Below are 15,984 nucleotides of genomic sequence, written 5' to 3'. Positions count from 1 at the left end.
TTATTATTATTGTTATTATTATTATTATTATTATTATTATTATTATTATTATATGCATCCATCCTTTATCTGAACCACCCAATCTCACGAGGGTCGCGGGTGCGCTGGAGCCCGTCCCAGCTGACTTCGGGCAGTAGGTGGGGTACACCCTGAACTGGTCGCCAGCCAATCGCAGGCCACACACACACAAACAAACATTCACACTCATACTCAGACTTACGGACAATTTGGAGTAGTCAATAGGCCTATCATGCATGTCTATGGAACGTGGGAGGAACCACGCAGGCACGGGGAGAACATGCAAACTCCTCACAAGAAAGTTGGAGCCGGAATCAAACCTACAACCTCTGCACTGTGAGGCGGACATGATAACTCGTGCTTCACTGTGCGCCCTCACTTGAGAATAATATAATATTCCATTACAGGGGGAATTTTGAATGCCTAAAATTACGTTATTATACATTTGTATGGTTTCAAAGTCATGAAGGCCAACAGAGGAAACAAAACAATAAAATAAAAATAAACATCCACGACGTGGCCCCAGAGGAATGGCACCCCGCTTTAAATGGGTTAGTTTTGGTAAAAATCGAGCGCACCATTCACTAAACTCCGCCCCTTTATGCTGACAGCCGGGCGATTTTCTCTACTTGCATGTTGGAACATTGATAAAGACAAGGAAGATGACGTATTTATGTAATACTGGCAGAGTGATACAGTGCTACATCGATTTGGGCCAGGAAAACCAAAAGAATAACCTTTCAAAATTCTTGATATATTAAAAAAAAAAAAAAAAGTCCACCGAAGAAACGACATGTACACCAGCTGGTACAACGCACAGCTATCGTTTATTACGTAACACGCTTTTCTGGGTTGACAGGCAGCCAGGGAGTGACAAGAAAAAAAAAAGAAAAGAAAAAACACGCATTTTGAGAGCCTACATGCACGCACAACATAGTCACACACAAATCATGACAAACAAATCCTAAAATACTTCTACCTGAGTAGTCATTTGCACGCTTGTAATCTGCCTTTTAAACCCCACAAAGGACGAGTTAAATTTCAACACAATTTTGGAATGCTCAGTTTTTTTAGATTGCCACCAGAAGGTGGTGTGGTGCAGCGTTCCAAAAACATTCTGGCAAAAACATAGATTCATACATCAATAAAACAATTTATAACAAACAATATATTTAGAGGGAAGTACGGAAGAACACATGACTTAGTCACTCGAGTCAATCGAGGTGAGTATACGTTTGTTTTTACCTGATGAAATCCTCTTTGAAGCAAACATCACACAAGGCAAAGACGTTGTATAATCAGACTATGTTTGTTAAATCATTAATGTTGATGAATGATACCTTTTATGAGAAGAAGCTGTAGAGATAGGAGAAAACCACGATTCCAATGATGGCACAGCACAATGTTATCATCATCTTTTTCTGTAGACATGGGACATCAAATAATTATTCAAGCGTTGTGAACTTAAAATGCATGGGGCACATAAAGTTGGGATGAGGGGGGAAACCAAGGGAAAGAAGTGTGTGCATGTGCGTGCATAGAAAAACTCAATTACCACAATGTGGAAACAAGAACTTACCTTTGTTGACATTTCCATTTGAAAGGTCATTCAAACTATATTTACCAAGCAAGGAATTACAAGGAAACACCAACTCAACCACACAAACAGAAAACATCTTTAATTTGCATTGAAATAACTTGTGAACTTAAAACAGCATACAATTAAATACTTTTGTTCCCTTGTTACAGGTGGGTGGCTTCAAACAAACAAACAAACAAACAAACAAACAAACAAACAAAAAGGCACCAGGCTGCAGTCCACATGGAAATATGCGTGTTTTTCAATGGCAGTGGCTACTGCACACACTGTGCAACTCATGGATTGCAGTCACTGAACACAACAAACAGAGAAATTATATCTGCGAGACTCAGACTTTAACTTTTATAAGAGCTCTTGAAATTAATTGGATTATTTTAGCAAATGGGAAAAAAATTCTTGCAATGTGACATCAAATGCTCACAACGAAATTGAAGATAACCGTTATTTCATTCAAGTGTATTGCCTCGTAGTACTTTCACTGTTGCGTATGGGATGAGCAAAATTTTAACTGTATTTCTGAAAACAATATACTTTGGCGTAAGTATGATGGAAGGTACAATTTGGGTTTTCTGTCATTATTTGACTCACTAATTTGAATTAAAAAAAAAATGTTGGTAAAAGAAGCCACCAGCCAGTCTACAGCTTTGAATGGTGCCCTTTGTGTAGGTGCAACTTTATTAGCAAAATATCCATCAACAAGTATAAAATCCAAAAGCTTAGGTACCATTGTTACTTGTGGTACTACCTGAGGCCTTTTTTTTTTAGCCCTCTGCATTAAAATCGTTCATTAAAAATGTTGTTTTATGGAATGCTTTGCTCATCACAAGCAAAGAAGAGCGATGACTTCAACATGTGCACTTTTCAGTCAAACAAACATGTTCAGGACTCGAGGTTGGCAACAAACAGCAGTAACTTGACTATGCATAATAAAGTAATATTTACAACCAAGCTCAATTATAGAAACAAGGTCAAAGTGCCAAAACGCCCATGAACCTTATAATTCCCAGTTCATTGTGAAATGTGTCAAAGACTCATTAGAAGTGATGTGCTTCGAGCAGAGGGTCAGGTCGTTAACCTGTTAGGCATTATGGCACTACTTGAACGATGAAATGAAAAAAAGACACTGGAGTGGAGCTGCATTGTGGCCCCACCAGCCTAACATCAGGTTCAGTCTTGTGTCTGGCAGAACAAAGTGTCTTTGGCTTGAAAGATTTACAAAATCATCGTATACGACAGGCCGTCCCTCCAGGTGTTAAGGAATGACAAGTACAGCGCTAGAAAAGTCTTTTCTTTGGTTTGCACATGGGTGATGGATGGAGTGGAGATGATCATGGTGACCGAGATCCTCGCTATAGAGTCTGTGAGAGGATGATGGCGAGGAGGATGACAAGGAGCACTGCACAGATGACACCGATAATGATCATCTTCTACAAAGGGGGAGGACAAGAATTAGCATGGGGTCAAAGTCTCTACTTGCATAGGAGGGGAAAAACAGTCGCCACGAGCACCCCTTTTTGTTTGCTCTAACCAAGTGAGAGAAAACACCCGCCCGCACTAATGCAAACTTTAAGTCACCTTACACACAAAGCCTTAGCAGGAGAACAAACCCATGCAAACCCTTTTCAAGACGGCCTCCACCCTTTGTGAGAGGTTATTTGTTCCCGTGTTACTCACCTTTAGCAATCGTCTTACTCAAACATCTTGTCAGCTACGCGTCAGGCCCACTGACAATCCAATTATGAGAGCTAGCACAGCCACCAACACCAGAACAATCAGCACTATGTACACCAATCTCTGTTGGGAAGTACAGATGGGACCCTTCAAGAGAACTTTCTACCATCCAGTGTCAGCCAGCACGACTTATTTTTCTGTCACTGTCTATGTGTGTATCCCTAAGAGTTGATGGGTGTGTTGCCCACTTGAACAAGTAAACAAAAACGTATTTTGGAGAGACTACTAGGAAGTTCGAATTCAGTCATCGATAAATATCTGATATTCGTTAACAGAACAGAAAAGAGCAACTAATTTTCAAAGAAAAAAAAAAGTACTTTTACTGTTGCACTACATTTTGATTTTATTCACCAGTTTTTCTCCCACACGTACTTAATTTACCTACGACGCATGTTGAATGAAAACATTTCCAAATATTTTATTTTTTTTGTAATTGGAGAAAATACAGCATTAATGATTAGACACAAATGCAAAGCATCAACGATAGTTGTGTGCTCATAAAATATAGCATTAATGATTAGACACAAACGCAAAGCATCAGCAATAATTAGTGTGCTCATAAAATAGAGTCAACAGAAGGAAGCGGATCAGTTCCATAAGATTAACAGTTTGTCACGCCGCTTTCTTACAGAACTACACAGACCCATCAGAGCTGGTTAGAAACATCAAATACATTTTACTTGTCATCCAAGTCACCGTTCAAATTACAAATTTTCACTGAAGCAATGAACTCATTTTCTCACCAATGCTGTCTTACCTTGACTGTTGAAAAGAAACTTTTGAAACACACAAGCTGACAGACAAAAAGTGAAAGAACCAAAAGTGTAGAAAACAGTATGTTTGTGTGTTTGTGTATGCATGTGTTGTTGATACGCAAGTGTGGTTTAGTTTTGCTGTGGTTGGGGGGAGGGGGGGGGCAGGATCACAAAGGAAGAGGCAGGATTACACTGAGGCTCCAGGGTTGGGTACCAATTTCTCAAAAGCATGCTTTACAGGAATTTATCTTGTTTGCATTTTTCTTGTACTGACTGGATGATTTTGTAGGGGACACTTATGAACGGATATAAAACGGACTGACGTGTACTCGCAGTTCACCACTCGCGGATTAGCATATGCAATTTGACTGCGGGAATTTGGTGTGGGTTATTTGTTTAGTACAATTCCCCTGATGAATTTCAATGGTCATGGATTTTATGCATATCTTCACTATTACCGGACCAGCCAGTTCTCTATCCCTCGCGAATAGCAGTCATGACTGCATTTAGTTTCTACTACAAAGCAATCCATACAATTAATGATCCATTACCACGAGGGGCAAAAAATGCAAATAAACTTTGATTGTTACTAGTGAATTGTAAAAGTGTAATGTGTTGCTGGACATGCGGCTCCGAGTTGAGTGAGTCAGTCTTTTTGTTTCGATTATCCTGACCACGACTACTTTCGCCCATCACAACTATTAAAAGTATTGGAAATAGCTTGTAGTGGAGTTACACACTGCAACAAAAAATGAATGCGTCTCTCACAGAATCAATTAAAATCTAACATTATAATCATTGTTAAGGCAGCATTTTTTATATAGCTCTTGATCTCACTGGGATGCACTGAGGTGAATGTTTTATCATCACAGTATTCATTTTGTCTCAATTACAATAACAGTGTTCTAAATACTTTTCTAAATGCTTGACCGCATTGGCAACTCAAGCCTTATTGTTACGCTGTACCACGTGGCCACTTTCATTTTATCATCATTATCGCTCGACTACAGAAAACGCTCGGGTATCGCCGTGTCACAGTTGGACAAAAAAATGGACAAAAAAATGATTTCCATGCTTTTGGGAAACGGAACCACTGATTTTCACGGTGGTAACTCACGCGTCGGGCCTCTTGCTGAAACTTTGCAGCTTTCTTAGTGTCCGCAACTGCTCGCTCCACAAAGCCCACCGATTGGTCCATGTTGCTCTCAATCCTGTCAATCATCCCCCCCTTTCGTGGTTCCCAGAGCAATTATGGATTAATTCATGCATAATTAACACACAACGTAACAGGGGGCATGTTGTCATGAATGGATTGTAACCACGATGAATGGCTTGGCCTGTGTGTATGTGTATGGGCCACAAAAAGCAAGCAGTCAGAGAAATGAGGAAAAACAAAGACCAGAAGGGGAAACTGATTATCAGTTGGCTGGACAACATTACCTTGCGTGCTTTACTCTGGTACCTTAGAGCCTTTTTGGTCTGCTCTTTAGCAACCATGATGTGGTCCACTGACTTGGAAACATTCTGCTCTATGTTGTCTACTATGTCACCCTGAAAAAATACAAGTAGGTTTACTTAGGTGACGTTCAAATTACAAGCGAAACAAATAGAATGGTGCCTTAAGATACAAGCTATAATCAATGCTCCTAACCTAAAAATCCATCTCAAAAGAAATGAATGGAAAGGACATTAATCCCCTCCAGCCTGCACTTTCCACAATATTGCAGTTTATAAAAACATATAATAATGCCAAAAGAATAAAAGAGCTTTAGCCAAACTGTTGCTCCACCAGGGGCAGTCACATGACAATAAATGGAGGCTTTCAAATTTCAGCAGGTCACACTAATATTAGTCAATCCTTGCAGACGATAAGGACTATATGCATGTGAATATTGTTAGATTAGAGATACATGTAATATCTGTGTAAATATCCTGCTCCACCATTTGCATTCATGCTTGTTATCAATACACAATTTAGGGTTAGTTTGATAATAAACCGCAACTCGAAGTGGAAATCCCGTCTAGGGTTTTATTGGGCTAATCAGTCTACTGCATTTTTTGTCAAATTGTGTAAAATGAGAATTAAATTCACCACCACCGGACAGCACTAATATTTCAAATTTATGGTCTGAAAAAAGAAAAAAAAAAAAACCTCAAATTGAGTCACTTATCTTGAGGGATTAAATAAATAAACATGCATTAAAAATCAAGTCAAATCCTTTAATCACAAAAACGTCTCAAAGGGCTTCACATGGCCACAGTTGACAATTACTTTCGACATCCCCTGATCTTAACCCCCAGGAAGGCAAGAAAAAATATTATAGTACTTGTTTATGTTTTTAACAATTAAATTCACATGTACCCATGTTAACATGAGAGAAATAAAATAGTTTGTAAAGAAACAGTGCGACTAGAAACATATACCTCTTGCCTCTTACCTCAATAGAGACTTCCCCTCAGAAAGCATGATGCAAGGAAATACATGCAATTATACCATTTGTGTAATTTATATATAAAAGAAACATGGCTTCAAATAATTATGAGAGTTAGTCTGATGCTTTGAGTCATAAAATGCTTTTGTGTTGACCCATAGTTGATGAGTGATGAGATGGAGGTGGCATAATTGAGTAACCGGAAAAGTGAAAATGTCATGGCGCTGGAAAATACAGAGGGAAGACAGACAGTCAATGATCAACACTAGCAGGCAGCACATGAAGAGCAGAAATGCTCTGAATGCAGTCAGGATGCACACAAATTAGACAGAAAGAAGTCAAGGAATGCAAAATGTCAAGTACTCGAAAAATGAAGGTGACAGAATTTTTTATGAAAGGGAGACATGACGGACAGGTAGATGGGCGTACCTGGCTCTCCACCAGCATGGCGATGTCTACAAACATGTCGTGCAGCTCCTTGATGCTACTTTCCAGACGAACTATGTCTTTGTGGCGGGCTTCTATCTCACTCAAAGCTTGTTTGGAAATCCCAGAGTCAACAATCTGCAGTCAGTGCAAACATTTTAAGCATATTATGTTTTCTACCCATATTGAGATCACTACTTGCAGAAGGCCAGGGGGGCAACGTTTAGCATTTATTAGCAACAATGCTCAGCATTATCACGCGGTTCAACAATGGGAAATGACTGTTGAGCTCACCGGACCAAATCTAAAGCGAAACATTAACTAGTTGTTTTGCATTTTATTGAGACACTGAGAGCTGGGATTGAGGACTTAACGAGTAAGGCAAAGTGCAACATAGCATCACACTCACCCCTGCAGTAAACACCGCAGCATTGCCGCTCTCCAACATCTCCTCAAGTTCTTCATCCGTTGTCGCCTTCCCGGCTAGACAAAACACCAAATGAAATCATACGACAGTCACACTTTTACCCGGACTCTTTATAGACAGGCGTCACTCACTGATCTCCAACTGTCTCTGAATACGTCCTTTACTCCTCTCCCTGAAGTCCACCTGAGCTTCATTATACTTAGTCATGACCTCCACAAACTTCCTAGACAACACTGCATGCTGGAAAAGAATAACATAAAATGAATGGGAGAAAAAAAAAGCAATTTGATAGTCCAAGATCTAACAAATGATGATTCTAACCTGTGATTTACGTATCCGCACGTCAGCTGACACCCTCTCCTGTTCTTCTGACTCCAGATTCCTCTCGATGGCTGCAGAGAAATTCATATTCTAGCCGCATATTTTTTTAAGTTTGACTTCAAAGCATCAAAAGTTGGCATCACTTAAAAATGAATGCAGTTAGGATGATGTAAGGCAGCGGTGTCAAACAAATTTTTGTCACGGGCCGCATCATAGTCAGTTTCCTTCGGAGGGTCATTATGACTGTCAAAGCCTTATATTGTATACAGTATAGGCTACACAACAAACTGATGAATAATTAGCTTTAAAATCAGAGAGTAGTAAAAACTTAATATTTTAAAAAATGAATGCTAATGAAAATATTGAGCAATTTTTCTTTTTTTTTTAAAGTGAATACAATTTTTAATTTTAGTATTGACACATGAAGTCTGTTAGAATAATTGTTTTTGCAGAAGCGCTGGTCGGCCTGAACCGGAGGTCTCATATCTTCGCTCAAGCCAACATATCTGTCTAGCTTTAAGGAGTTCTTATACTCCCTTCCTTTTCTTATCTGTGAGAGGCCCTCACTAGTTATGAACAGAACACCTTTGTTCTTTGTTTAGTTCAAGAGAAGTTCTCTCTCTTTTACACTTTGTAGCTTCTTTTCATAAATTGTTGTTGACCGGGACAGTTTTTAAGTTATCCCATATTTACTCAATGTTTGGTTAAGTAGACTTCATGCAAGTTATCTCACATCTACTTTACGTTTGTTGGAGTGTATGCACGAGAGGTATCTGATTATTTACTCATCATTATTATTGGGTGAAACGTAACAAGAAAGTCTAGAGCATTGTTTTACAGGGACACGGCCCAACCACCTAAGAACAGACTCTGCATTCCTGGGGTCACGAATCGGCCAAGGCCATGCGTCCTCGCACCACACAACATTGTTAGCTAGTTAATCAGCATTGCTACAGCCACAATCTCCCCTCCCTTTAGTGTAGCAACGCCTCTTGTAACCAGGGCAACCCAAAATAAAAATAGGAGATAGCGGAAGAGGAGTCCAGAATTGGTGGAGGACTGTAACTGGGCCTTCTACGTAATTCTCCTCGCGAGCAAAAGGAATACTGTTTGTCTTCTCCTCTTGTTTCAGTGTATAAAATGTCTTATGGTACTTAGACCTGACAAAGTCGATGCGCAATTTGTCTTCGCGGGCCGCATAAAATGATGTGGCGGGCCGTATCTGGCCCCCGGGCCTTGAGTTTGACACCTATGAACCAAGTCACAAACTCCGTCATATGAATGTGTGTGTGTGTGTGCGAGTGTATTGAAGGGTTCAGGCTCACTCTTGAGTTTGTTTCTAGCATTGTTTGCCATTTTCTTGATGTCGTTGGTGATTGCCTCCAAGTCATCCTGTGTTTCTGAAAGAAAAACATGTTTGTCCCAAATAAACATCTACTTAAGTAAAAATGTTTTATATTTAAAACAAGCGGGTTTTTAACACAACCTACTTTTATTCTGCTAATATTGAATAAAAACATTTATACCTGCACCATCTAATACAATTTGATACAAAAGCTGTATGAAAAAAGAATTAGACTTCATAAAGAGGAATAATCTCATTTGTAATTGATGTGTTAAACTAACAATGTGTTTCATCGACAAAGTAGTTTGTACTGCAATTCTGAATACTGCTGAGAATTTTTTTAACCTAAATGAAAAGGGCATAAAAGGAAATATATAGACTGAATTGCAACGATGTTAATAACGTACAAACTACGGCATTTCATTTTGAAGGAGCTGCTGTATCCGCTGTCAACTCCTATTATATCCTGGATGTGTAGAAAGACCATTGAGTGAATCTGTTTAAAGTGACAAGAACATTGAAAACCTACGACATGCATAAGTAAGGAAGGAAGATAGGCAAACAAAATGACATGAACACAAAACAGTGCGGTTGAGATGTCTTACTTTGATCTGATGTTGGAGCAGACAGAATAACAGAGAACAGCTTTTTGACCTCCGCCACATTCTCGTCAATTTTGTCGATGCTGTTCCTGATGTCCTCAATCTGAAACATAGAAGGCAAGTTGGCTGTATGCTAATGTCTGAATGCGCTAATTTGCAGTAAAATTTTAATTGTCAAAAACACACCTGGGAGAAGAAGTCATCCATAAAGGCCGCATTGTCCATTGCAATCTCCACTTCATCGTCATCTTGATTGCATGTCTGAATTGGCAAAAGCAGAGCAAGTGTCAGCATTTTAAGCAATTGTTCCATAAAATTAAATTAGCTCCCTTTCCATGTTTTTCTAATAGAGGTGATAAAAACATTTGTTGTAATTTTATTCATGGGTGTCGGACTTGAATCACCAAACCACCACATTACACTGTGTGGTGTAATGAACACATGATTTAGCGCACATCGAATACCTCATGCCTGACACTCTCTTCCCCTTGTTGCCATAAAATAAAGTATGTGACATTTATCAGACGCTAACGCGTAGCACAACATTCGTCTCCGAAAGAAAGTGGATCCTTGCTTAGTTTCACTGCCAAGTCAATAATAGCTTAGATTTAGCATGTATAGAGCAACTTGGTGGAGAAACCCCACGTCACAGTCAAGAAAAAAATTTGAAGGACCCAAAATGAGATTGAAATTTCACACTTGATGGGTGGCGAAGCATTCCAAAGACCCAATTATTTGTATACAAGCAATTAAAAACTGAATTATACAGAAGAAACCCATTTGATTTGTTTTTATGTGTGTACATTTTCTTATGCACTTTCAGAATTACACATGGGGGTGTTCTTGTTTTATTTGTCAAAGTCTCAAAGCAGTCACAGTCTTTCCTTTAGCAGATAACAATCCAGCCACCTAAGTCAAACACCCAGCGCTCTTAGAGGCATCCTGCTGAACAAACTAACTTGAGGCCAAAATAGCTGCAAACAAATTCAGTGTACACAGAAAGGCTTGTAAAATAGTTTAGAAAATAGGAAGTTGGAAAATCTATTTCCTACTGGGGAGTGTGTGTTGCATGAAAAACCATAACAGCCATTTTAAAACAATACAGTGCAATAATAAAAATGACAGAGCCTTACAGAAAGGTATTTTTCCCATATTAACAACAATTAGTTTATCTTAAAGAGCTATAGGCAGACACAAACAAACTATAATGAAAAAAAATGTTGTTGGGGTTTTTTGGGAGGTAGGGAAAATGTTTTACAATGATAAGGATGTCTCAACATGTCAGGAAAACATCTGACAGTGAGAAAGACGCCTCTCCAAATAACATTTCAGTTTGTCAAAGTTGATGCAAGACTACACCACTCACTTAAAGGTAAACAACATTGTCATATTATTTTCATACAAGCCAGGGTTTGGTGTCACGCTCCCGAGCTGCACAAGTGCCTTTCGCAGCCATTGATGGCTATGCCAAAAAAAAAAAGATTCCACTGTAACTATCACGCTTGCCTGCTCTTTATTTTTCAAATACATTTCCCACAATATTGAAGCCACTTTACACAGTCTGCATAAAAATTGTAATAATTTTAAAAATTGAGTAAACAAAGTAGCCAACAACAACTTTCAAGGGCAATTTCAGATGTATGTAGAATCCATTCCAAATATCACATTAGTTTTTCCATGTACACGCTCCCATTTTTTTAAAATTAGACTTTTTTTTTACTAAATATTAAAGCCGATGGAATAGTATTTGTGGTTTACTTGGCATAAAATAAAAAGATGACCGACTACTTTATTACTTGATGAAAGGGGGTTTGTGCTAATCATATTCTGAAAATATTAGAAGAAAAACTCAATTTCTTTTTTTATTCTTTTCACGACACAAGGTTGCTTTTCCATATTGCCTCGTAACTTATTGGTCCAAAAACGTGACGATTGTCACCAAAATGGTCTATGAAGACATCCATACAAATTATCTAATCATATTCTGAAATTATTAAAACAAAACTCACAAGATTGTAGATGATAAAAATGTAGGAAGCAGTTCCAGAATTTTATGCATTTGCATAATAATGCTACTGAAATTAATATCATCCAAAATAAGTGAGTTTTGTTCTAATATTTTCAGAATATTATGGTTAGGAGGAGTGTTTATATCACAAATTAAACACGGAAACCAGTCCAGAATGACAGTACCATCTTACAGTACATGCTACGTCAATCCAGCATGGGAGCATATTGGTGAGGTGATATGTTGTCCTTTGTTGCTTGGATGACTTGTTATATACATCAGCCTTGTATCTATTAGCAGCAGTCATGGAATAAAGACGTGTTCCTCACTTCTGCCACAATGGGTCTCGCTATTCTTTGATGATATTTTGATATTTACACGTTTATTTTTCAAACACGTTGAGTTATTGAAAGCTAGAAAATATATATTTGACTGGTTTGTTTTTGTGTTAAACGGATAAGGCTGATTCTGATAATGGGCAGAATGACAAATATTGGCCCAGACAATTTGGAAGGAGTTGCCTCCTCATTAGCAGCAGATACGCACCAGTCCGATCCTGATCACACCAAACATTTTGCACGCTTAAAAAAAGTCACAAGGTCAGTAAACACAGATGGCGCAGCAGTCTGCACAAACAGCTCTCTGCATAGTGAAAGTGGCAGGGATGGGTTTCAATTCAAGTGCTGAAGACTCACATGGGCTTCGCCAAGAAGCTAAATTATGTACAGGTATGCATGTATATTAGAGATGCTGACGTTGCTGAGTAGATTATGCTTTACTATATCACATCAATGAAATTCATGAATCGTTCACTTGGAAACATACTGATGATGCTAAAAGATTGGAATGCAGTTTCTGTCATGCCTTGATTATTTTTGTCTGAAAACACCTATTTATCAAAGTAGTTGGTTTTTTGGGGGGAGGGTGGAGTATTTGAGACTTGTTTTATTAAGTAAAGGCTTTGTCAAATGAAGTTCTTGTTATCAGTTGTTTACAGTTTTACACCTTTCACGTTCAACACAAATTCTAAATTTGGATTTCAAATTGCTTCTTTGGATATTTGACTTTGGCCCCTCTGTGGCGGCGGTGGACACATTAAGACATGGTGACAAGTGTTTCTTTTCCTGATGTTTCAGCAAGTCAAGCCAGAGTATGAGGAGAACATTCTTTGGCTTGAACGAGCTTCAGATGAGCAAACACTAACTTCCTTCCATTACCATTCACTCAGCAAAATCAAGTTAGGAAGCACAGTACACAGCAAGAGACAAGTCAGTGGTAAATAGGACTCAATTTAGACAAGCATAAATGCTTAAATAAAAGAATCTACCCACACATCAGTATTCCATAATTCCTTCTTTTTCTACTCTGCTTGTCTTTATTAGGGCCATAGCTGAGCTGATGCCGATCACTGACGGCCGATATGAGCACACACTTCTATTACAATCCGGTCCATTTCTTTATCTTGCCCAAAACTTGTTAAAGGTGCTAAACTGTTGGACTATCCATCCATCCATTTTCTGAACCGCTTAGTCCCCACGGGGGTCGCGGGCGTGCTGGAGCCTATCCCAGCCGTCATCGGGCAGTAGGCGGGTGACACCCTGAACCGGTTGCCAGCCAATCGCAGGGCACACAGAGACAGACAACCATTCACACTCACACTCACACCTAGGGACAATTTGGAGTCTTCAATCGGCCTACCAAGCATGTTTTTGGAATGTGGGAGGAAACCGGAGCGCCCGGAGAAAACCCACGCGGGCCCGGGGAGAACATGCAAACTCCACACAGGGAGGGCCGGAGGTGGAATCGAACTCGCACCCTCCTAACTGTGAGGCGGACGTGCTACCCAGTGCGCCACCGAGCCGCCCACTGTTGGACTATGTCTCCATAAATCATGAAGTGCGCAAGAGTCACAGTGAGACAAGGAGGTCACGGAACACATCAGGGGCAACAATGCACAAAACACACAGTGGCACTATGACACAAGCAAACATATCATAGGTTGGTAGGTGTAAATGTTGCAAAAAATATGATGACAAGATTTGAAATGTCTACATTACTGAAGCTACAACAGTGTTGGGTCAAACAGTTTGTGGACTCTGTTTCATAGTTACTTTTATAAACTGTACAGGCAATTTAAGTCACGTCTTGTATTAACTTTATTGACAAATGCAAAGGCGTAGTCTGTCTTTGTTTCGTGTATAGCTTTGACAACGAAACTGCTTTAATGCCAAGTCGTGGACAAGTAGAAAAAGAAGGAAGTTCAAAACAGGTAAACGGCAAGTGACCTCAGAAAGCAGATCTCTTGAGTGATATGCAGCCAGAAAGTAAACATATTAAGATAAGGGACATTGCAGGAACATTGCACAGGTAATAGAACCACGAGTTGACTTCAGAAGATGGAAAAAGAGATACAGTAATTAAAATAGCTATTTGTACTCCAATAAGGTCAAATCTATTAACTTCCCAGCTTGCTTCAGCTGCTATTTGTTCTTCATTTCCCTGAAAAACAGACCAGCTGTGGGAGACACAGAAGCCTGGGGTGATACCACAGTTGAATAACTTCAAACACAACAAATATTTGGCCAGGACTTGGCTGTAGCTATGGTAACATATCCCGAATTGGTACATGGTACGATAACATTTGGCCTCACCCCTTATTATGTTATGTCATGTCATCATCTGATTTTGTCACTAATATTTCCATTGATGTCAATGCTAAAAAAAAAAAAAATAGGCTGTAAGAAGTATCCACGTTTGGCATGTAACCATGAACCATATTCTCTCCTGGCAGGTGCTGTAACATTGATAGAAGTCTCTCCTTTTTCACCGGGAAGAAGTACATCAGGACATAAGTGACCTATTTTCCAAAAGCTGTAAAAGCATTAACTGTGAGGCCAAATACACATAACATTTTACGTATATTTAATTTGATTACTCACTAATGACATGATGTAATCAGATACGAACACGGAAGATGATTAAGAGATATACTATATAGATCACGTATCATACAAATTAATGACAAGCAAAGTAGTCGTTCTAAACACATGACGCTTCTCATTACAAGCCGTTACTTTCAAGATGAGAATGTTAAAACATTTTTTAAATTTAAAACATGCGTTTATAACACCCATTTGTGATAACACTAATGAAAGGTTTATGAGTAGGTTAGTAATAAAGGACCACGTAGGAAAAAAACCGTTGCAATCTCCGGACTCACCGCTCTCAGTTGTTCCAATCGGTCCTTCATATTTCAGCGTGTTCAATAAACGCCTCGAAAGCAAGTAATTGGGCCCAAATAGTTTGAGAAAGCTCGCCTAGGTCTCTCTTCTACTCAGACAGCTGACGAAGCTAGCTGTCCGACATGTAACCCACCGCCAGTGGCCTTGAAGGCGAAATGTAAACTCCTCAAAAGTCTTGTTAGGGTGGTTAGACCAGAGTACTTTTTTTCTGAGAATCGGAGTCCTCTCTTCGTTTTCCCATACAATATGGCTGCTGGGTTCGAAGCCAGTGTTTTCTCCTGTCTAAATCTCCTCGCTCAGGGGATTAAAACAACAGTTGTGTGGAGCCGTATAATCTGTCTCTCCGCTTGCCTCCGCCGGTAATCATTCTAAAACGCACTTTTCAGACCCGGGCATGCGCACACAAATGCCCGAGCACAAGGATGAAGCCACGCCCACAGCCACCTGCGCTGCCGGTGCATTCAGGTGTTGTGGGACGAGCCAATATACTCCCGAGACACCTTGCACTATTTCATAAAACACGATGGATTTAACTATTTTTTCACCATTGAGCATCCAAAGAATTAAGAAATATTTAGATGATCAGAACTAGCTTCAAATTGTTACAATTAGATCACTTAATCATATTGACATACAGTAAAAGATGTATCCAGATGATGCGTGATGGAAAATAAGTACCACAGCCCAATATAATTTGCGTGGACATGCAAACTGCATTTCTAAATCCAGATCAGTGTTGCGGGTATATTGGTGTCACAGTAAGCACAAGATTGTTACGTAAGAGAAACAAGGAATACTATGCAAACAGCTGGACTAAGTATGACTGACCCCTGGTGGTTTTACGAATGAAAATCTCATTGTAATGATTTTTTTTTTCATTGTAGACAAGGGGGCAAATAGGCTGGACAACGTTTGTGAGCCAGGCTGACGTTAACAAGGAGGAACCTCCGCACGTTCGGTCTTCTGTCTTTATTTACCATAATGTGTATTTCAATATAAAACTGCGACAATCATGGGTTTCTTCAAAACATCGAAGTCCTATGGCATGGGAAAGCAACTTTCCTCAAGGGCCAGTGT

General features: G+C 39.4%; 1 protein-coding gene across 14 annotated transcripts; it reads right to left on the bottom strand.

Annotated features, from left to right (window-relative positions):
• Positions 1–826: 826 nt before the first annotated feature.
• stx3b (syntaxin 3b) lies at positions 827–15,317 on the bottom strand. 14 transcript variants are annotated; one of them, XM_049749596.2, is made up of 12 exons: positions 14,886–15,316; positions 9,844–9,918; positions 9,661–9,760; positions 9,036–9,110; positions 7,711–7,781; positions 7,521–7,629; positions 7,372–7,445; positions 6,966–7,100; positions 5,545–5,655; positions 5,222–5,332; positions 1,359–1,439; positions 827–1,276 (listed from the first exon to the last, which is right to left on the bottom strand). In XM_049749596.2, the coding sequence occupies exons 1-11, from the start codon at positions 14,913–14,915 to the stop codon at positions 1,362–1,364; spliced, it is 969 nt and encodes a 322-aa protein (XP_049605553.1). In that variant the 5' UTR covers positions 14,916–15,316; the 3' UTR covers positions 827–1,276; positions 1,359–1,361. The 14 variants fall into 14 exon arrangements, 13 of the variants coding, with proteins under 13 accessions (XP_049605553.1, XP_049605608.1, XP_049605558.1 ...); XM_049749587.2 differs by lacking the exons at positions 827–1,276; positions 1,359–1,439 and adding exons at positions 2,885–3,014; positions 3,293–3,412 and having other exon boundaries at positions 14,886–15,317; XM_049749577.2 differs by lacking the exons at positions 827–1,276; positions 1,359–1,439 and adding exons at positions 2,898–3,045; positions 3,293–3,412 and having other exon boundaries at positions 14,886–15,317.
• Positions 15,318–15,984: the final 667 nt, after the last annotated feature.

This window comes from Syngnathus scovelli, chromosome 1 (genome assembly GCF_024217435.2).
Source record: "Syngnathus scovelli strain Florida chromosome 1, RoL_Ssco_1.2, whole genome shotgun sequence".
Taxonomy (NCBI): Eukaryota; Metazoa; Chordata; class Actinopteri; order Syngnathiformes; family Syngnathidae; genus Syngnathus; species Syngnathus scovelli.
The sequence above is the reverse complement of the archived record's forward strand: the minus strand, read 5'-3'. Positions and strand labels throughout refer to the sequence as shown.

What these genes read in the sequence shown, in the direction of transcription:
- stx3b (XM_049749555.2), bottom strand. Translation starts at nt 14,915, where the DNA reads ATGAAGGACCGATTGGAACAACTGAGAGCG. An exon ending in TGCGGATACGTAAATCACAG is followed by an intron (nt 7,630 to 7,710) that starts GTTAGAATCATC and finishes ATTCTTTTCCAG; the next exon opens with CATGCAGTGTTGTCTAGGAA. An exon ending in CTGCGGTGTTTACTGCAGGG is followed by an intron (nt 7,101 to 7,371) that starts GTGAGTGTGATG and finishes CACTGACTGCAG; the next exon opens with ATTGTTGACTCTGGGATTTC.